General features: G+C 50.2%; 1 protein-coding gene across 1 annotated transcript in view; it reads right to left on the bottom strand.

Moving 5' to 3' along the window:
- The window catches only part of TLN2 (talin 2), a 175,290-nt gene that overhangs the window by 3,051 nt on the left and 150,863 nt on the right, over positions 1–21,376 (bottom strand). Inside the window, exons 46-54 of the mRNA XM_056120009.1 lie at positions 19,358–19,483; positions 19,126–19,242; positions 16,664–16,849; positions 15,901–16,008; positions 13,509–13,614; positions 11,150–11,274; positions 4,208–4,333; positions 1,817–1,879; positions 1,542–1,724 (exon numbers count right to left, since the gene is read on the bottom strand). Of these exons, the coding sequence (XP_055975984.1) occupies positions 1,542–1,724; positions 1,817–1,879; positions 4,208–4,333; positions 11,150–11,274; positions 13,509–13,614; positions 15,901–16,008; positions 16,664–16,849; positions 19,126–19,242; positions 19,358–19,483 (1,140 nt within the window). The remainder of the gene's footprint in view (positions 1–1,541; positions 1,725–1,816; positions 1,880–4,207; positions 4,334–11,149; positions 11,275–13,508; positions 13,615–15,900; positions 16,009–16,663; positions 16,850–19,125; positions 19,243–19,357; positions 19,484–21,376) is intronic.

Genomic DNA, 21,376 nt, shown 5'->3' with positions numbered 1-21,376 from the left:
TGTGGAAACTGAGGCCTCATAACTGGTCAAAGACCCCGAAGCTAGTGACTTCTAAAGCTGGGGTCAGGGAGTAAGATCTGTCAAGTCCTAGAAAATCTTCCAGTCGAAGCCAGAACATGCACAGGACAGTGGGCCAGTTACATCGGGAACAGTGGTCTGTCCTGCCTGCAGTCCTGTCCCTGAGCACATGCTGGCCCTTGAGCATACAGCTTGTCTCCCTCCATCCATGTTGAGTTGGGGCAACACAGCAAGGAGTTTGGAGCCACCATGTGCTAAATTCACACCAGAGCAGGCTGAGAACCGAAGTTTCTCTTCACAAATGATGTTTACTCAGAAATGCTCCTACCACTTACTTATCTATGCACCCCCTAGTGTCCCTCAGAGTCAAATCAAGGGTCAGGGGCTCAAACACCATAAATGTGCTTCAAAGTCAGAGGAGAACCCCGAGTCCTGGTGGAATTGCTCAACTCTTTCTGCCAGTATTATCATTTTGATCATGCACATGAACATTTTTAGCAACATAATTTGCATTATAATACTCATAACAGGAATCTACAAAACTGGAAACCAAACTCAATATAAAAGGCATAGGAGAATTCTGGCACAATCAGTTGATGCAACACATATCATGCAATCATTAAAAATGAGACTATGAGAAATGGAGTGATTCACTTTGCACAGAGAAATCATGAAGGACTTTCTTCAAGAAAAAAGATAGGTATGATAGAGTATTAAGTAGGGAAACACAGAATGTCTCCTGTCTGGGGATTACAATGAGACAAAACTATTTTTAATATAAATAGAAACAGGAAGAATCAAGTGATAAACCTGAGGCGTGAAGATGTGGAGGTTATCAGGGTTCTCACTGAAGCTTGTCCTTCTTGTCCTTCTTTTTGTTTAAATACTTTGATAATGAAACCAACCAGGAAAAGGTCAATGCCCCAGAGGGAAGTGACTGTTACCTCCCCAGACATGTTCTTGGGACTCTGGGAGAACTCAGCAACAGGCTCACATTAATGGTTACATCCTTTTTTGCTCCCCTTTTGGGCACACACTGGTGCAAGCAACCTCTGAGGTGCATGAGAAGCAGAATATAAAAGGGGTCCCTGCACAAAGGAAGCACGCAGCCTTGTCAAAGGCAAACATAAAGGAGAATGTGGTGGTTCCAGGAAACAGAGTCCTCAGAGGGGTCCAGCCTCTGTAGAACAGAGGCCTGACCATGTGACCATCAGGGAGGGCCTCCCACAAGAGATGACTTTAGCCAGGAGTCTGAAAGAACAAGGAAACAGCTCACCAGGTTGGGCCGGGGGAGGTGAGGGCCAGGCTTCTAGGGTGAGTGGGACCCCAGCTACATGGGGTCTGTGGAATTGGTGGAGTTGCAGGTGTAGGATGCATGGCTGCAGACGGCCGAGTATGAGGAGAGGTGGACAGAACCAGCGATGGAAGGCCAGGTGGATCATGCCAGGAAGAGGGTCTGTCCCCCGGGCGACACTTACCCGCTCCAACAGGAGTGCTTTCCCACCAGCATCTGAGACCATTACCTGTAGGCGCCTCATGGCCTCCGAGTCCTGGTCGGCCTTCACCTTGCAGGCCACGAGCAGCTGGGCTGTGGATGCAGCGACCTGCTTGGCAGACGAGATGAGCTTCTCCTCACTGGCGTGGCCCTGGACCGAGGCGTTGGCTGCCTCGCACAGGCTGCTGGTTGCAGCTGCCACCATCCTGGCCTGGGGACAGTCAGTGGAGAGGTGAGCCCAAGGCCCACGCTCCCCTCCAGGGATCCCAAAGACCAACAGGGCAGAATGAGAAGGGCACTCACGGCAGAAATCAGGCCCTGGGACCACTGTCCATCATCTGCAGCATTGGCAGGAATGGAGCCCACCTGTAGGGGTGGGGAAGGAGATACACGTGGTGAGCGAGGACGGCCCCTGAGCCCCTCTCCCTCAGGCTGGAGAGTAGTCACTTCAGTCATGAGGAGAGAGCCCTTCTCCCCCAAGGACAGGCTAGCAGGATCCCCAAACCCAGGTGGTCAGTCAGAAGCACTCAGAATGGGGCTCAGTTCAATGGTCAGGAGCGCATGTTTCCAGAATATGGTTGGGGAACTTCAGGTCAGGACTGAATCACATGCTCATCTGCATGTCCAACACAAGACTCCTCTTCCAGGCCTGGCAGGTTCTAAATCTCTCTTGGGGGCTGACCCGAGGGCCATGGTGGGATCTTTCAGGAAGGTGAAGTAGTTGCAGGAGTGGTTGAAGTGGTTGCCCATCTCCTTCCAAACAGCTGAGCTTGTCTGAGACCATTTTGTCAGGGATGGGAAGAAAAGTGCGAGGCTTGAAGTCCCATGATCTGTTTTCACTTAGAAATCATGTCATCAAGGGCAGTGTTTTCTCTCCAGATGCAGAGGAAGTAGGGATGGGAGGAAAATTCCTTTAAACTTGGTGAAGATGCTGGGACAAGCATCTCAAGGGAATTAGTAGTGGGGTGTTTCCTGGGTTATCGCTCTACCCCAGGGCATAAAAAGTGGCAGATAAAACCCCCAAGGTCCTGCCTGTAACCCTAAAGCTCACCTGACTCAAGATGAAGCTTTTCTAACTTAAAAAACAATTTTTTCCCCTTACCTGGCAGTGCTCAGGGCTTATCCCTATCTCTGTGCTCAGGAATCACTCCTGGGAGTACTCAGGGGACCATATGGGATGATGGGGATCGAATCTGGGTTGGCCATGTGCAAAGCAAGTGCCTTCCATGCTGTACTATTGCTTGAATCCCTCCTTCCCTAACTTTAAAATGCTTCCAAGGTAAGTTCCTGGAGAGACAGAGGTGCTAATACCGCCTACATCCAGCATGGACTGTCTGAAATCCAGATGACCCTTCACCAGTGAGGAAATAAAGTGGACATTCTAGGCCAGGTATTCTTCTCACCAATCCCTCTCTGGTCTTGGCATACTGGTGGGTTAGCAAATACTTGCTGAGGAGGCCTGGCACTATGACTGATATGCAGGGGTACACAGAGGGATACAGGCTAGCTGGGAAGATGTACAACGTGTGTATGCTCATGTTGAATAATACGTCACAACATGACGTATTCCACAAGGTGAAAGTGGAGTCAAAGTGAGTGGGTTCGATTAAGACATGGCAACACTCACAAAAGGCTTTCTGTAGGAAGATATGGGTTACTGGTTAGGTCTAATTCTCTGTCCTCGTTTCAAGTTCTGGGCATCTGTGTGTGTCCATTCACAGAGTCCTTTTCATGTCAGAGTAACAAATGACCACATGGTAACAAATGACACAGCCTGGAGAGTTTCCAGAGGTTTCTCTCAGAGCCTGTCCACAAGTGTCATATGCATGGGTGTCTCTGAGATGTAAAGGAATGGTATGACATACCCACAGAATGCTTTGCATTAGTAACCATCTCCTAGCTGAGGGGCTGAAGCGATAGCACAGTGGGTAGGGTGTTTGTCTTGCACGCGGCTGACCCGGGTTCGATTCTTCCATCCCTCTCAGAGAACCCGGCAATCTACCGAGAGTATCCCATCCACATGGCAGAGCCTGGTAAGCTCCCCATGGTGTATTTGATATGCCAAAAACAGTAACAACAAGTCTCACAATGGAGATGTTACTGGTGCCTGCTCGAGCAAATCAATGAACAACAGGAGGACAGTGCTACAATGCTACTGGGTCCCTAGCTGAAACAGCTCTAGGATACAACAAACCCTCCATTCATGGAAAAGGAACAATGCTATGGTGCCAATGTGGAGAGTAGGGGTGGCTGGAGAAATCCCAATTTTGAAACCTTATCTACTTTTGACCAAGGGACTCTGCAAAACACGAGCTGCCAAGTTGGGTAGTGCTCAGCTCCGTACACTGCAGAGATGAATGGGGTCACTTGTACTGCATCCCAGACATCTGGGTCCTAAAGCTATTTTCCCCCTGAAATTCTCTGTCTTTAAACAACTGAATGTGTTGTGAGAATCTCAGTGTCTAAATCTCTTCTGAGAACAGTCTGCAGAGTGCTCTCTGTAACAAGAAGCAGGCGGGAATCCCCAAAGAAAACCTTTATTCTGTTTGTGGGCTTCAAGTAAAGAGTCGGCAGAGTATCTGTGAGTGGAGTTGCAGCTCTAGGCTTCCTGCAGCCTTTTCTCTCTTCCGCAGCCCTGGGGGACTCTTGTGACTTAGCTGCCCCATGCTTGCCCAGGCGGGCGTGCCAACCCACCTTTCCTTGGGCCACCAGCTCTCTCTGGGCTGCCGAGGCCGATTTTACCAGGGCACTGGTGGCAGCAGCAATCGACTTAGCAGCTTCCAAGATCTGTTCTTCAAAATCCAGAGTCTCGTCCGCTTGCTATAACCAAAAGAGAAGAGCGTCATAGAGGCTCGTGGCCATAGATGGTATTTCTACTGGCAAACTACTTACTGCTCTATCACCTGCTCTTCTTTCATCCTTTGCTTTTCTGTGGACAAACCATGGCCCAGGTGGAGAGGTAGAAGTTAGCAGGGTGCTGCCCCCACCCCACAACCCAACTCTAAACGGTAAAAGCAGGCAGGCTTCATACCTTGTGTGAATTTGAAATGGGGAGATGCAAATATAGGTGATTTCCCCCCATTAGAATCTTTAAAGAGACACATCCACTGTGATTAAAGTATGCATAAATGACTCCCCCAGCATCCATGCAAAATAAAGATGATTAAAAAATAAAGGCCAGAGGGCACAGTTGCATAATTTTTCAGAGCTTAAGGATAGAGCACTTGCTGTGAACTCATCACACCTGATTCAAACTCTGGGACCACAGTTGGTCCCCTGAGTGAAGAGCCAGGAGTAAGCCCTGAGCACCACTGAGTTCAGCCCCAAAACAACAACAAAAAAAAAAAAAAGAAAAGAAAAGAAAAAAGGAAGAAAGAACACAAGAAAAGACAAAAAAGGGAAAGAGGACTATGCTGAAAAACTGTAGTCTTCTAAGGTAAAAACAGAAACAACAGAGCATTTGCATTTCTGCAGTTGAACATGTATTTCCATTCCGAAGAAATATCACTCAGGGAGTAGAAAAGAAATCCAGGCAATCTACCCAGAGGTGGCACTTATTTTATGATGCTCAGTTCCAGTTGGGGAGGAAACTAGTTGGGGATAGCCAAGAGACGAAGACAGGGGGACACACTCATGAGATAAATGTTTGCTGAATGAATGCAAAATCCATTCACAACAAGTCTCTAAAGCTGAGTTAGAGGAGAATTCCCCTGGCACTAAGAGAAAAGCAAGGGGCAGGCTTCCATTCCCACAGACGTGGTCAGACAACACTCAAACACATGCAGGTACACACTGGCTCCAGCCCCACTCAGAGCCCGGGCGCAGGCACTGTCTACAGTGGCCTCGCTCTGTTGCTCAGGGGCATCCTGTCCGTAGTGGCCTCACTCCACTTTAGGAGAGTGTCTGTCTGCATTGCCTTGCTCCACTGTGTCTGCATGGCCAGCACTACTCAGAGTCTCCCTCTGAAGCACTACTCCCTCCCTCCCCCAGTCACCACAGAATAGCCCCCATGTAACTGGCATGCTACCAGCGGCTCTTTATAGTCAGGGCTGGGTAAGAGGAGCCTTGAGCACCAAGGGTCAGCTCGGCGCTGGGTTAGGGCAGCGGAGGCCTTTCTCCTTGGCTGCTGCTTCCTCCCTGTCTTCTCTCCTGAACCTGAAGTGGGCAGGAGGTGCAGGGTCCCAAGGGGATGGCCTGAGGTTTCCCACTCCCTGGCCCTCCTGGAGGGGCTGCTCCCAAGCTGGAGCCCACAAGGCCTATACTCTGATCTCAGCTGTGTGACCTGGCATTCACTGAGCCAATCTGCAGGCTTCTAGACTGATGGGGAAGGCAGGCCTGCTTGAACCACTGCTGCTGACTGTGTGAGGGCCCTGGAAGAATCATCTGATTACAGAGTTGCACGAGACACATGAGACATAGACACAGACAGACACACAGATGGACAAATAGAGACAGGTACATGAGAGAGACACCACACACACACACACACACACACACACACACACACACACACACACTGACTCTCAGGGGTGCTTTTTTAGGTTTGTTTATGTTTTGGGTTACTCCCAGCTCTGCTCAGGGGTTACTCCTGGTTCTGTGCTCTGGGATAAGTCCTTGTGGGGCTCACAAGACTATACAGAGTGTCGGGGATCAAACCTGGGTCTACCACATATTCGACAAATGCCTTACCAGCTGAACTATCACTCTAGCTTCAGGGATGCTCTTTAACTCACCTCTTTTCTCCCTCACATCCCTGCGCTAACAGCACATTGGTCCTTTCCCTAAGAGCAGAGCTCATAGCCCCCTGCTGAGAGAGCAGAAGGAACTGACACATGGTTCATGGCTCTGCTAGGACAGGAGGTCGGAGCCACCACAAGAGTTGTGATGTGCCAGAAAAAAAATGTTGCATAATCCTAAACTTCCAGCTGTGGAATCCCCTTCATCTAAATACGATCATCCTCAATGGACAAATGAGCCTATGATAGGAAATTCAATGGACAGTGCATCCTGATTAGACATGATTAACAAAATCACAAAGGGAAGTGACTTGGACTGATTCCCCATAGAAGATAGGTTTTTGTTGTTGTTGTTGTTGTTTGGGGGCCATACACCTGACCAAGGTTTAGATGAAGCCTCTCACCAGCCAGTTGGCAGGGCTGAATTAGTTATATTTTAGTACCATGGATGGAGAGAAAAGGTACAGTTATTTGTGATTACATTTTCTCTGAAACCTCGGTAACGAAATCACGAATTTCTAAATAGAAAATAAGGATACCACTGAGTATAAATGAAATAAAAATCTAGATGCTTCTGGAGGTAATAATTCCACATCAGAAACATAGGCTAGAAAGTTCCATTTCTTCTCCCATCAAATATATTTCTTAAGGAACCATGTCATGGCATACAACTCAGCTGTACATTACATCGTATGCTGTCATGAATCAGCAGTAATTAGGACTGGTCTCTACAAGACACAAAGCAATGTGGCGCTCTTGGTACAGTTTTCAAAGGCTCCAAGAAAAAATGGAACACACACAGTGAGGTGCAGTGAGTACCTTGTCTTCTAAAACTACCCTGAGCACGTTCTTCCCTATTGCCTCACTGACTAGATTAGAACCCCCGGAGACAGGGCAAGACACTGTAGGAATATGTTTGATATATAGTTGGATTAAATAACAACCTAATATATCAAACATATCACACAGAGGCCTGCAGAAAAGGCATCCAGGTTTGACTGAGCGAGAACAGGCACGATGTGGAAGTCCACAGTTGTGGGGATGGTCACCATGTCCTTCTCTGGCCTGGGCAGCCAGTGTGCCTGTGCGTATGGCCATGATGCCACTAACGATACTGCAGGCACAATCTCACACGGTCTGTGGACCACTTCCCAAGCAAGCAGTGAGTGCAGTAGAGCACAGTAGTTGCGTATCTATGTCTGGGAGAATCCAGGCAAAAGAGAGTCTGTCATTTTAGGGATCTGAGTTGAGAATAGACCAGGAGCCATGTTATTTATTTTCTTTGAGGGGAGTGGGTTTAGTCACACCTGGCAGTGCTCAGGGATTACTTTTGGTTCTGTGCTCAGGGACCACTCCTGATGGTGCTAGGAAGACCAAATGCAGGGCCGAACCCAGACTGGCCACATGCAAGGCAGTATCTCTCTGGTCCCAGAAACCATCTTTATAAACACATGGACGGACCAACTTTTTTCTTGGGGAAGCCATGCCTGGTGGTGCTCAGGGCTTTAATATTGGCTCTGTACTCAGGGGTCTCTCCTGGCAGTTTCAGGGAACCATGTTTGGTTTTTTAAAAGGCAACCTGGAAATGTTCTGAGCAAAGCAATTGAAACAAAAAATATTTCCCATCACCCCAACTTTTCCTCAAGCAGTGCTCCCCAGAGAAAAAGAATATAGGTTTGTACTCCCTGTGCTAGGTTACACATTTGTATGCAAAGCAACAAGAATGGGGATGAGAGAACAGCAGCATCTCCTGCAGAATAATTTGATTTTATGAGTAATGGAGGGAATGGAGAACAGTCAGCTTCCAGTGGATACGTTGATTTGGAAAGCTGTTTTTAACCAAGGAATTAAATTTCTTTACCTAAGTAAGGAAGAGAGAGTCCATGCAAGCTTTAACAAAAAGGCTGAGGGAAGTGACTTGGGCTGATTTTTCCTAAAAGATACTTTTGTTTTGGCTTGGGGACCATGTCAAGTGGTACTCAGGGTTTATAATCTGGACTCTGTCCAGGGATCATTCCTGACAGGGTTCAGGGACAAGGGATGGAACCTGGGTTGGTCACATGTAAGGGAAATGCCTTGCCTGCTGTATAAAAATTTGTCAGAGACCTTCCTGAGTGTTTTCTAGATAATACAGCCCCTGTGGTAGTGGGAGCCTCCAGTGAAAAGGTGGAGACCACAGAGCACCGTGAGGCCAGTACAGTGGTTCACTCAGGAGGACAGGAAGAAATGTGGAGTCCCATCAACTGCTCTCACCATGGATATCTTGGCTTCCGGCACAGTCCTGCACTGTAAACTCAAAGGCCCGCTGCTTCCTTGCAGTAGTCATGGCCAATTGCAAACAGCTTATTGGATAAAACTCTAACACACAGACCCTCCCACCACCCAGTTTCACCTTCATTCCTGGACATTTCCCACCTGCCTTCCCCCCAAGAACAATAGGGCTTTCCCTGTTAGGATCGTGGCTCTAAGGAATGTGTGTTATTGTGTACTGCTGGGCTCTCTGCCCTGAATGTCTCCTCCCTGCTACCGTCCTACCACTGGGTATTTGCACATTTCTCCAAGGGACTTACACTCACAGCCAACTTTCCTGCCTCTGAACTTCCTGCCATACAAGTCACCAAAGGTGGCAAAGCCAGAGTGCCCTGAGGGCCATTGGGAGGCCACAGGGACTGGTGTGGAGTGGATACTGGAACACACAGCTTGGACCTACTCCCACTTCTCCATCCCCCCCACCCCCACCCCAGCCTGTACCAGGACACTTGACTTCACTTGGAACTGACTCCTGGATGCACCCCTGGGTGGAAGTGGAGGAAGTTGCCTCTGACCCACATTGCAGAAGCAGAAAGGACAGCCTGGACCTGTTCCCCCAGGACAGGCACCTAGAAGCACACCTGAGCTCCAGTAGCCCTGGACTTATGTTCTGTGCAGCAAAGGCCGTTGGCTCCTGGTACTTGTCCTGCTTTTCATTTTAGCTAGTTTGGGTGCTATTGTATGTACATGAGGCAGTGCCTGGCAGAATAGGCTCACTTCACTGTCTCCACAGCCAACCTGGGATGAAGCCATGGATCATTGCTTTTCAGCTCAAGCAGCATCAGATGAGTGAGAGGCTTGTAGAGGGAGACCAGGATGGAAAGTGAGCAGTGCCCAGAAGACCCCTCAGGAGGGACAGTGGGTGAAGGGAACTCTCAGACTATGGCGAATGCCCTTATGAAATGGGTCCTGCTATTTTCCAGGACACCGAGGGTGGCAGTTCCCCAGGAGCTGACCTGTGACACATTCAAATAGAAGAAGTCCCCAGAGTATAGGGGCACCTCTGTGACTATATCCACGGTGGCTTTTACAGTGGAAGGGATACTTTCATTAGGGTTACACTGCACTCATGGGGCAGCAACAGTGACAGAGGCAGAGCACAGAGATGAACCTTAAGCCTTCACTCTGCTCTCAAGGAAAATCAAGAAAACCTCAGTCCTCCAGAGAGTACCGAGGGGCACCCTGGGGCCAAAGCCAACATGCTTCCAAGAGCTGCAGCAGAGTTGTTTATGCAGGGCCTGGATTTCAAGAGTGAGCATGGGTCAGGCAGGTGCTGAGAATCTGACTTGCAGCACACTTGGGTCCACCTCACACATGGCAGGGCTCATATAAAATTTGGGGTAGTTTGTAGTGGCCCAGCACTTGGGTGCCATTCTCAGCTCTTTCAGACAAGCTGCAACTATGGGAAGCCTGGCATGAGGGTCAGGGAGGGAGGTGTGCAGCTCCTTGAGGGAAAGAGCCAGATGTGACTTCTTATTGCATATGGGTCCTTGGAAGGGAGGTGAGCAAGTAGGGCCTTGCTTGATCGGAAAATAAAAGAGGCTTTCCTGGGATCCTGCTGTCACCTCATGATGGAGCTGTGGGGGCCGGCAGTAGTAAAGCTTTAATGAGGCTGATGACACCCTATTCACTCTCCATGTGATATTTTACCATTTTATTACTTAGTCATAAATAATATACCGTTATTATTATTTACTAATGTTTGCTCCTATCACTTGCTCCCCCCTTTTTCTTTTGTTTTTGTGTTATAACCAGTAATGCTCAGAGCTTAGGGATCCCTGTGCTCAGGGATCACTCCTGGAAGGGCTTGAAGGACCCTATAGGGTTCTGGGGTTGATCCTGTTGATCCTGAGTCAGCCACATATAAGGCCAGCACCCTACTAGCTCTCTGTGAACCCCTGCCCTATTGTTTGCATTTAACACATCTCTTTCCTTTAAGTGGCTCTTTCCCTTAACATACACTCATTATTTTAAGTTATAAACATTCATCGAGATGACAAGGAAGGAAGGAAGGAAGGAAGGAAGGAAGGAAGGAAGGAAGGAAGGAAGGGAGGGAGGGAGGGAGGGAGGGAGGAAGGAAGAAAGAAAGAAAGAAAGAAAGAAAGAAAGAAAGAAAGAAAGAAAGAAAATCAGGCAACCATAGCATATACTGTCTGCTATTGGTCCTGCTTCAAAGTTCTCATGGCACCTCATAGTTATCCACTTGCAGAATGACAGATCCAACACTAACTAACACTAACTGTTGCTCTGCAGCATAGCAGGATAGGGAGTGGAAAACAAAGGGTGCCCCTTACCCTTCAGGTAGAGACCATGGGAAGTGCAGTCCCCACTTCACACTTGATGGGGTGAAATTAAGCCTGAGACATCTGTTTTCCCTCTGAACCCCAAAGGCATGAAAGCTCAAAAGCGTTCCACCATTCCAAGAGCTTATCTGTGCCCACGAACACTGGGGTGCCTAAGAACAGGCTGCTGTGTATTCAGCTAACTCCAGGCAGGGAGCTAGGCTCCTCAAGACCCCCAACCCAGGCACCTCCCACCAACCCTGCGAGGGCCAGGGACACTAGGCCAGTGGCTGCACATGGACACTCACTTTGGGCTTCGCTCTCGGCTTCAGTTGCTCCAACTTCTTAGCAGCAGCCTCAATGGACGCTGCTGCTCCCAGCAATTCCGTTTCTGCAATGATGGTTGGGTCTTCGGGATCCACCCACTCTGTCCCTGCAATCAAAGAGGGTCATTCTCATTTTCCCTTGGGGCTGCTGTAGTATTCCATTGTGTAGATGTATCATGTTTCTTTATCCAATGAAGTCATGAAATTTGATTATACATGGATGGAAATGAAGAGTATGATGCTGAGTGAAATGAGAGTCAGAAGGAGAGGGACAGACAGAATAACTGCACTCATCTACGGGGTATAAAAATACATTCTATGAGACTAATATCTAAGGAGAGAAAAAAACAGCATCCAGGAGAACTGGCCCATGGTTGGAAGCTTGCCACAAATGTGTTTGTGTGTGTGGTGGTGGAGGGGAGCGTGGGGGAGAGCACTGAGGTCAGTTAGGATAGAGAATATGAGTTGACAATAAGAGTTGAAAATGATCACTTTGAACAAGAATTGAGTGCTGAAAGTCGGCAATGGGATATACATGATAACTAGTTAGTACTTGTATTACAAATCAATAGTGCTAAAAAGGAAAGAGAGAGCAAGAGAGAGAGAGAGAGAGAGAGAGAGAGAGAGAGAGAGAGAGAGAGAGAGAAGAAAAATGCCTGCCATAGAAGTAGGAGAGTGGGGCCATGGGATGTAAACTGGGGACATTGGTGATGGTAAATGTACACTGGTGAAGTGACTGGGTGTTGGAACATTGTATGATTAAACCCCAATCATGATGAAAAAATGGAGTGATAGCACAGTGGATAAGGCGTTTGCCTGCATGCAGCCAACATGGCCGACCCGAGTTTGATTCCTCTGCCCCTCTCAGAGAGCCCTGCAAGCTACCGAGAGTATCTCGCCCGCACGGCAAAGCCTGGCAAGCTCCCCGTGACGTATTCGATATGCCAAACACAGTAACAAGTTTCACAATGTTACTGGGCCTGCCTGAGCAAATCGATGAACAATGGAAGGACAGTGACAGTGACAGTGATAGTGCAATTTAAAAAATAAATTAAAAAACAAAAATAAAGAAGTTCATTCTCAGGAGCTGCAGACTTCAATGCTTACTCAGAGCACCATCTAGATTTGCAAGAAAGGGGCAGTATGGAGGAAGTGCCTCCAGCAGAGGTGAGTGAATGCAGATGGTGCTTATGCAAACGAGTTTGATTTGTTCTAAATCAGTATATAGGCTGCACACCAACTTGGATCAAGATCTCATGGACCAAGCCCAGCAGAAGCCTCACTGTGCCTTCTACTTTGGGGGTGCCCGTGCTTGGATGGTGTTGCTGGGCACACAGCACCCCTCTCCACTCCTGGAATATGTGAGGAATGACCTGTTTACTCAGTTCAAAACAAGTGATGTTGGTTAACAAAGTCCCTTCCCTACTGAGTCGAGTGCACCCAGGTGACCACAAAGGTGCCAAGTACCAGAGGCTCTGTTCTCTGTAGAATAGTCTCTCCATGAGGAAAGAGTCTGAGAGTGAGCAGGCAGGAGCCTGACCAAGGGAGTGGTTCTTGATGCATCATGCCAACTGATTCATGATACAAAGTTGGCATGATGCTCTCAGAGGTGACAGTCCAATGGGGAGGACACTAGCCTGGCACATGGCTCACCTGGTTCAAATGCTAGTGCCCCATATGGTACCCCGAGGGATGCCAGGAGTGATCCTGTGCACCATCACATATGTCCAAAAAAAAAAAGGAAGGAAAGAAAGGAAAATAAGTTCATCTGAGTCCATTTGAAAACCAAAAGGATTCTTTGTTAAATGGCTTTTTAAGTTGAGAGCATTGAGGGAGCTCTAAAGGGTTGAATGGATGGGAATTTGCATCTAGAGACAGGGGATGCCAGGAGTGAGGGAAGTGGTCCAGGTGAAGGCTCCTGAGGAACCACCTCAATGGTGTTGACCCACAGGTCAAGCTCAGGTGAAAGGCAACATTTCTGGAGGGGCTGAAACTGTGGTTTATTTGGTCATGTACAAAGTCTCAAGTTTTCTAACATGAGGTTTAGCACAAAGGACTACAGATTGAGTCTGCTGTCTCTGTCTCTGTCTGTCTATCTGTCTCTTTCTCTCTCTTTCTCTCTCACACACAGTAATGCTTAATACAAAGACATAACTTGTTTGGGGAGATGATTCTTTTTGAAATTTAATGCTATTCCCAGTTGCGTAAAAATAAAGCATACCTCTCTCTATCCCTCCCTCCAGCCTTTGCCAAGCACGATGTGCAGACATCTTCCCTGCTCAGCCTAGCCCTTGGTGTTGCCTTGGAGGAGGGTCCAAGGAAAGGTGAGGCCATGACCTACCTTTCATGGCTTCAGCTGCCTGAATGAGCTCAGTCACAGCGCTTGCCACACGTTTGGAAAAACCAGCCAGCTGGAGCTTGAGTTCGGGTGTTGGTTTCTGCAAAATCTACCAGGGAAGAGCAAACCAAAGGTATGAATGTGGTGGTTGCTGTGAAGAGAACCCTCTGTCCTAAGTGTCACAGAGCTGGATGTCTCAGCTGTGTGATGCAGCTGTGATACCCAGTGACTTCAGAAACTTGGGGAAAAGGACTCAGAAGACTTGTGTGGAAATACAAAGCCGAGTCTTTCTGGATTGGGCTGGGTCTTCTCTACAATCCCTTCTACTGAGTTCCTTTAACATCGTAAGGAACAGGAAGTGCTCATTTGTCTTTGTACCTTCCTTGTCTCTCCTTTGTACTTATATTTGTATGTAAAAATACACATTCATGAAGATGACCTAAAGTGTAAGAACACAGAATGGGCAGGAAATGGGGCTTGGGTTAGCTGGTGGGTGCATGTGTCAAGATGAAAATATGACTCAGGTGGGGTCTTAGATACCAAGCCCCAAGAAAGAACAGCCAACTGTCCACGGGGTTTTTCTGGAAAGGAGAGCCCATTTCTGATGGGCTAATCTGATGAACGATCTGTGGGAGAGGAAGGCGTGCAGGTCTTTTACTGTTACTCATTAATGTGTGAAGGAAACAGTTTGATTTAGGAAATGAGAGAGAGAGAGTGAGAGAGAGAGAGAGACATAAAGGGAAGGGAGACAGATCCTGTGCTCTGAGCTGAGAGTGAGTGCAGGGCCCTGGAATGGAGTGTACCTGGTGGTTCCTTTAATTGAGCTCTTATACTTTATTTTCTCTGGACATTGTAATCCATGTTCTGATCCAACTTAAAGGACACCCCAAGCTGTATTTTTCTCTGAATCTTCCAAGAAAAGAACTAATGCACAAGAGCATGTCCCCAGCACAGATGCGGATTCTGACTTACACGCTCCTGTTGCTTCCCACTAAGAAAGCCCCTGTCCCACTGCTCTCTGTGGCTCTCCCCTGAGTGTCACAGGGCAAACCAAAGACTGGTAATGTCTTCTTCCTCCCATTACAACCTTTTCTCCTTTGAAAGCCGAAAAACTCAGACACCGAAGAGGCCACATTCGGGTGCAGGATGCACAGTGGGAGAGGGCTAAGCCCTGATGTGTTTCTCACCTGGCACATGTGAAGCAAGGATGAGCTGAGACCCAGAGATGTTTGGTTCCTCTGCTGAGCTCACCTTGCTTACCTAGCTGCTAGGGCCTGGGACAGATTCCAGGTATGTCATTCCCAGCTCACCTGTCTCTCCTCATACACAGAGGCCCTGGGAGGAGGAGCCATCTGTGTCTTCAAAAACACCATGACATTCTGTCTCCCCCCAAGTGACAGTGGTGGAGGGGCAGAAGGTCCCTGTATCTTCTGTGAGCATGGCCAGTCTGGGGCAGTTCACCTGGGGCACACAAGCCTGAGCCCATTCACTAAGGAACCAATGTCTGCAGAGGCACAGGCTCAGAAATTTCATTTGTGCTTGCTGAAACCACACCGGCTTTGGGAGTATTCCTGGCTCCCAAATTCTCTTTTGGGGACACCCCAACCTCCCAAGTTTGTAAACATGTCTCTCAGGATCCAACGGGGTTCGAAAAGTTCTTCTGGATCTCCATGGTTTGGCTGTTAGGAACTGGGAAGGGTCAAATATCCCAAGAACCGATCCTGAGTGGACCATCAGGGGCCACTGTCACATCCTGCCACCAATATCTCCCACATGGGCCTATGTGACCAGCTCCATGTGGTGTGCACAAGGCCATGTCTCTCTCCCTTGTTCCTGAAACTGGGGGTCAATACCCTGTGTGAGAGGGCATTGCTGGGGTCATGAAAGATGAAAAAAGAGGTTGAGCTGAAATATATTCTTGACACTTTATTGTCAGAAACTGCCAGATTCTATTCCTGTTTTATGTTTATTTGTCAGGGGTCATATAAAGATGTTCCAGTGTAGAGGGTGACGAGTAGACACAGCTGGGGAAGTCTTGTTCTGGTCCAAGTATCCATTTGAGGAAATGCCCATAGCCCTGCCTCTCTCGGCTGCCTTCCACTGCTCCCTCCAACATGCTTTCAGCAGATAGTTGGCCTCTCCTGCAGCTTCTGCATTCACTCAGCTCCTCTCTAGGTGCTGGGTCACCCCCCCAGCCCCCTCACCCTGAATCCAGCCCATAGGCAGGAAGAACTTGGCTCCAAACCCTCCTGCATGGCCACCCTCTCCGCTCTGTGAAGATGGGGCAGTGCGAGAGTCTTTGCAGCTCCACCTGCCCCACTGACAGCAGGGGCCTGCTGAAAGCAGGGACAGCCTGACCTCAAGGCCCAGCTCTGTCCATTCTGCCACCACTCACCACCAGCACGTGCTCCAGCAGGTCCAGGTAGCTCAGTGTACACTCAGTCCCATAGTGCAGGGCTCTGTTGCGCAACTCCTCACTGACATCAGGGTGGAAAGACGCTTGCTGTGGGAATAGAGTAGAGTGAGAGCAGGGTGCCATGGGTCGAAGGCAGGGCCCCCCACTAGGCAACTTCCTGGGTGGGAGTCTTGAGCCCTGGGAACTCCTCCTCCACATTCCTGCATAGCCCCTCCCACCTCAGTTTCCACTTTGGCCTCTGTAGAGCCCTGGGGCTGTCACTGAACCTGGTCCTTCAACCTTCTCCCTTCCCACCTCCCCACCTAGTCGCTTGTGACATCAATAAATCCTGGGCAAGGCCTCAGGGTAGGCCATGGGATTGCTACTTCCTCATGCCCCTCTCGCCATTCATCCTCAGCCAAGCTGCAAACTCAGTGGTACCCGGATACCTCAGACACAGCCCTCAGCAGCCTCCATGGCACTGGGCTGACTCCCCACATAGCTGCCTGAGCTTTTGTTTGCATGGCAGGAGGACACTGTGAGCCCTCACCAATGGCTCACAGTGTCCTCCTGCCCTGCACAAGCTGGGCCCACAGGGGAGGAGGCAGAGTTTAGAGTACAAAGGGGGTTCACCCCATGACTGGTACATTTCTCTCCCAGCACAAACCTACAGAAGCCCTCCCTGCCTGGGCCCACCCACACCTGCAAGCATCTCCCACCACAGTCCCAGTTGGAAATAGCTAGCCACAACCTGGAGCTGTACCTTGCAGGCCATGAGCATGTCGGCCACAGCCTTCCTGCTCAGGTTGGCAGTGGCGACCACATCCTCCTGCCGGCATGAGTTGCCCGCAGCCACAGCCTTGACCGTGGCCATGGTGATGCCTTTGGTCATCCTGATGGACTCCTCCGGGGACGATGTCTTCTCAGGCGCCTCCTTTGACTGGAACACCTGTGGGTCAGAGACACAAGCGCTGATGAGAAGATGTGTCACAGTGGAGGGCAGGGATGGTCCATTCTTCTGCTGGCTGCTCAGGGTCTGACCCTAAACCAGTGAGGGGAAGAATCAGGTACCTGCAGGTTGGAAATTTTGCCTGACTGTTTTGTTGTAGAGATGGTCTCAGCCCATTCCTGCGGGCTCCCTGACCCACATCTTGGAGCAGTTCCCAGAAACCCTCACTCCTGGGGCTGGTCTTGGGAGGACGGTGTGTGGGTGGACAGGCACAGGTCTCCATCTCCTAGGAAGGCATGCTAGGGACCAGGCACAGGTTCTCCCATGGGAGCCACTTACACATAGAGCTACAACCCAATCAGGGCACCATGGGCCACTCACTCAGTCTCAGCCATGTGGAGGCCCATCAGCCACGGTGAGGGAAGCAAGAGCCCACTTACAGACCCTGCTCCAAACCCTCTGTCTCTCTTTACAGCACAGACTGTCCATCTGAAATCTGCCCTGGAGCACAGTGCCCAGACTAGTCAGTGCTGTTGGATCTCAGGGCCGCAGCAGAGGAAGGACAGAGGATTCTCTGCACAACCCCGCTACAGATGGTAGCTGCAAGGGTACAGCCAAGACCCCCTTACACTGCATGGGGTATGGCCACATGGCATCTGCACACGAGTGCCCCTCCTCTCCCATGGGGGCGCCTCTTTTGGGAGCCCCTTGTGGGCTCACAGAAGCACACTGCACATGGAGGCCAGACACTGGAGTCCCGAGAGGGTTCCACATCTAGAATCTGCAGGGAAAACGCAACCTTCACTTTTGTCCCCTGGGGAGCCATGAGGGCTGCCAATATGTTGCCAGAAGGTGTGTCCACCTTAGAAGGGGCCCCAGGCTGGATAAGCCAGGACCCTCCCTGCAGGCTTTCACTCCTATGGAAGAACTCAGCACAGCACCAGTCCCCACTAAATAAAGAGATTGAGAGACCCCCAGAACTTCTACAGTGAGATGACTCCAGCACTCCATTCTAGGAATTGAGAGAAACTCACTTCAAAAGCTGAACCCCCAACCACCTGTGTCTCGACTTTGTTCAATCCTGCATGCCATTTGGTCTCCCAAGTGTGGCCTGGAGGCCCCCAGCACCCCGGGTACAGCCCCAGTGGTCCTGGCACTGCAGGGCCTGGGCAATGCCACATCCTGGGGTCCTGCCTTAACCATCTAGCCCTGTTGGCTGAAATAGCTGGGAGGGGTCCCCACCCCGAGCACTTCTTGAGATAACCTTTAAATTAAAAAAAAAATAAAAATACAAAAAGAAATCTGAGCTCAGCCACGACCTGGGTAAGACCATAAGCTTAAATAAAACACCAAAAAATGAAGGGGAAGAAGGAGTTCTCAGATTGAAATGCCTTGTTTTTGTCTTATTTCTATTTCTAGGGGTCTAGGTTGGTCTCTCACAGATGCCATGGATTGCAAGAGCAGCAGGAGGCATTCTCTGAACCCTTCCTTCTGGCCAAAGGCAGGAGAACAACTCAATCTGAGGATGGCTTCAATTGGGGTCTGCTCCCCAATCCAATGCAGCAGGTTTCAAAGGGAGGGGTTCCATGCAAACTCATCCATGATTTCCCTTCTCTGTCTTGGGAATGTTGCTCTCAAGTAAAGCTCATGGACCCCAGGCTGATCGAGTAAGCCTGGTGACAACATAGCTCTCAACCTCACAAGCAGAGACCACCAGGTGACATTGGGTGGTATTGGCAGGGGGGCTGGCAAGGCAGGATCAAAGTTGGGGTTTCTGCATATTCCAGCCCTTCCAGCCCTGTCCACATTTTTTAGCTGCAAACTTCACTCCCAAATGCAGGCAGTGGTGTGAGCTTGGGCACTCAGGACAGAAATTCAAGGCCACACTCAGCTTCCCTCTCCAGGTCCAAGCCACAGCCTTAGTGTGCTTATGCCTCAGGAGTTTCAAGCATCTGTCCAGTTAACGCCTAGTTACACTGCTGAGCCGGTTCCAGGGAAACCTTTTTTTTTTTTTTTTTTTGCTTTTTGGGTCACACCCGGCGATGCACAGGGGTTACACATGGTTCATATACTCAGGTATTACTCCTGACAGTGCTCAGAAGACCATATGGGATGCTGGGAATCGAACCCAGATTGGCTGTGTGCAAGGCAAATGCCCTACCCACTGTGCTATCACTCCAGCCCCAGAAACCCTCTTTCCTCTTTAATGGAAAGTCCCTGAGGGACTGTGCTGCTTGGGTTGGGGACAGGCTCAGGAGCTGTCCCTGAGCTCCTACCGTGAGCTCCTGCTTCATGTACTCAATTGTGGCCTCCAGCGCCCGCGTACCACGCGTGGCCTCATCCTCTACCGCCTTCACAGTCTTGAGGAGGGACGTCACATTGGTCACCATCACCTGCAGAGAAAGAGGAACGAGGGATGCTGGGATCTGGAACTCACCCCAAACTCCTGCAGTCCCCAAATTATTCTGGTCCCTGCACCCAGGCTGCCCATGCTGGGATGCCACCTACCTTGGCAGCGCCCTTGAGCTGGTACATGGAGGGGTCATCAGCTGGTTTGCTGGCTGCTCCCTTGGTGGCTCCGATAAGATCGGACAGTGCCTTGGCCACATCCTTGATGGCATTGATCAGCACCACCTGCAAGGACACATACCCAGATGAGCAGCCTGGGAGGATGCATCCAAATGAGGGGCCTGGGAGGACACGTCCAGGTGAGGGGCCTGGGGGAATGCATCCAGGTAAGGTGCCCGGGAGGACATGTCAGGTGAGGGGCTGGGAGGATGCGTCTAAGGGAGGGGCCTGGAGGGACGTGTCTAGGTAAGGGGTCCTGGAAAGCACCATGGTTCTCACCCTCCTGACCCTCCTCCCCCGGCAACCAATATCCCAGGCTTGAGCACCTGAGGGGCACATGGAGGTGCGGCCATAGTGGCCATAGTGCAGGAAGGTCTATGAGATATCATGTGAGGGAATGTCTCACGTTGCATCCAGGCATTCCAGCAGGGCAAGCACAGGGGGAAATTGAGGCACAGAATGCAAAGAGTCTGCTAGCATCTGGCATGCCCCTAGTCAACCCCAATCACTGGGCAACTAATAGTGAGACCATCTACTCCTTACAGGGGTGCTTTTCTTTGTTATTTTGGGCCACATCTGGCTGTGCTCAGAGCTTGCTCCTGGCTCTGTGCTCAGGGATCACTCAAGGTGGGGCTTAGGAACTGTATGGGGTGCCAGGGATTGAACCTTGGTTGGCTGTACGCAAGGTAAGTGCCTTACTATCACTCTGGCTGGTGCAGGTAAATTTTTTATGGGGGTTTCAGTAGAAGGTGGGACTTTAGACTATCTGGACTGCTTGAAGCAATTCTAAACATTTCTGTGTTCTGATTTTCACATCCTCCCACTACAAGTTTGGAGTGGGTGGGCTGCCATGCCAGAAAAGTGTGGCCAAACTCTCCCTTCCTCCACAGGGTCAGCAACATTACTGAAAGTTTCTGTGGATGCTGAAAACTCCCAAAGCAGCTCTGCAGGATAAATGGCAGCAGGAGGGATAAATGGCAGCCATGGAATTGTTCCTCTGGAGCTCAGCAGCACACGGGACACCACAGGGGGGAAGTCCTGGCTGGAGCTGAGCGGGGACCTGCACTGTGCCTGATGCCCCCACTAACCAGCAGGGGGCGCGCTCTCTTGCTCTGTTCATGCTGGTCAAAGTGACCAGGGCTGCTAGCCTACGTCCCTGGGTTCAAGCAGTGACTGCGGCAGGGTTCTGCCCTGGGACAGTGTTGGGAGGGAGCGAGAGGGAAGACTCCAGCACTCGGGCCCTGCAAAGTGACAAGACCCACACGTGACTTGTTGGACATCTAGTTGTGCCAGCACGGTGCTATCTGTTGAGCTTGTGATGATGTGTCAACCATGGTGGTTCCTTAAAGGTGATACCTCTCCAGGGGCCATGAAGGTGTACTGTGGGTTCACCCCCATCCTCGGTGGCCCCATCACCCAAATAGGCCAGGTAGGTCCACAGTGCCCCATGGCACGGGGGCGAGTCTCTCACCCATTGGCCCTCTTGGTGAGTTGAGACACTTTTCTTACACCCCCAAGGAACTTCTGAAACATCTGTGTGGGGTTTCTGTTTGTGTCTGGGACATATATGGCCTTGTTCAGGGCTCAAGGTCACTCCTAAGCAGTGCTGGCCACGCAGTATGGGGAAGGATCATCCCTCTGAGCTCTCCATCTGTGCCCTTCAGAGAGTCCTATGTGAGGCTGCCTCAGCACTGACTCCACCGACTCAGTCCAGTCTTGTGGGTGTCCCCCAAGCTTAGGCAGGTCCCTGGACTCCACAGCCCTGTGCTGGGGCAGTCTGCTCACTCCTCTGCACACAGCTCTGGCAGTTCCAGGATGATAGTGTGTCCACATGGGACTCACAGGCCTGATACTCTCGACCCCAGAATGCCCCATGGAGTCTCCAAGGGTACCCTCAACTGGCCATGCCCCCTCCTTGGGCCTGCAGTGCATTTCTTGCCCCACCTTGATGGAGGTCTG

The sequence above is a fragment of the Sorex fumeus genome, unplaced genomic scaffold (assembly GCF_029834395.1).
Source record: "Sorex fumeus unplaced genomic scaffold, SorFum_2.1 ptg000042l, whole genome shotgun sequence".
Classification (NCBI taxonomy): Eukaryota; Metazoa; Chordata; class Mammalia; order Eulipotyphla; family Soricidae; genus Sorex; species Sorex fumeus.
Note: the sequence above shows the minus strand (reverse complement) of the source record. Positions and strands in the feature narration are given on the sequence as shown.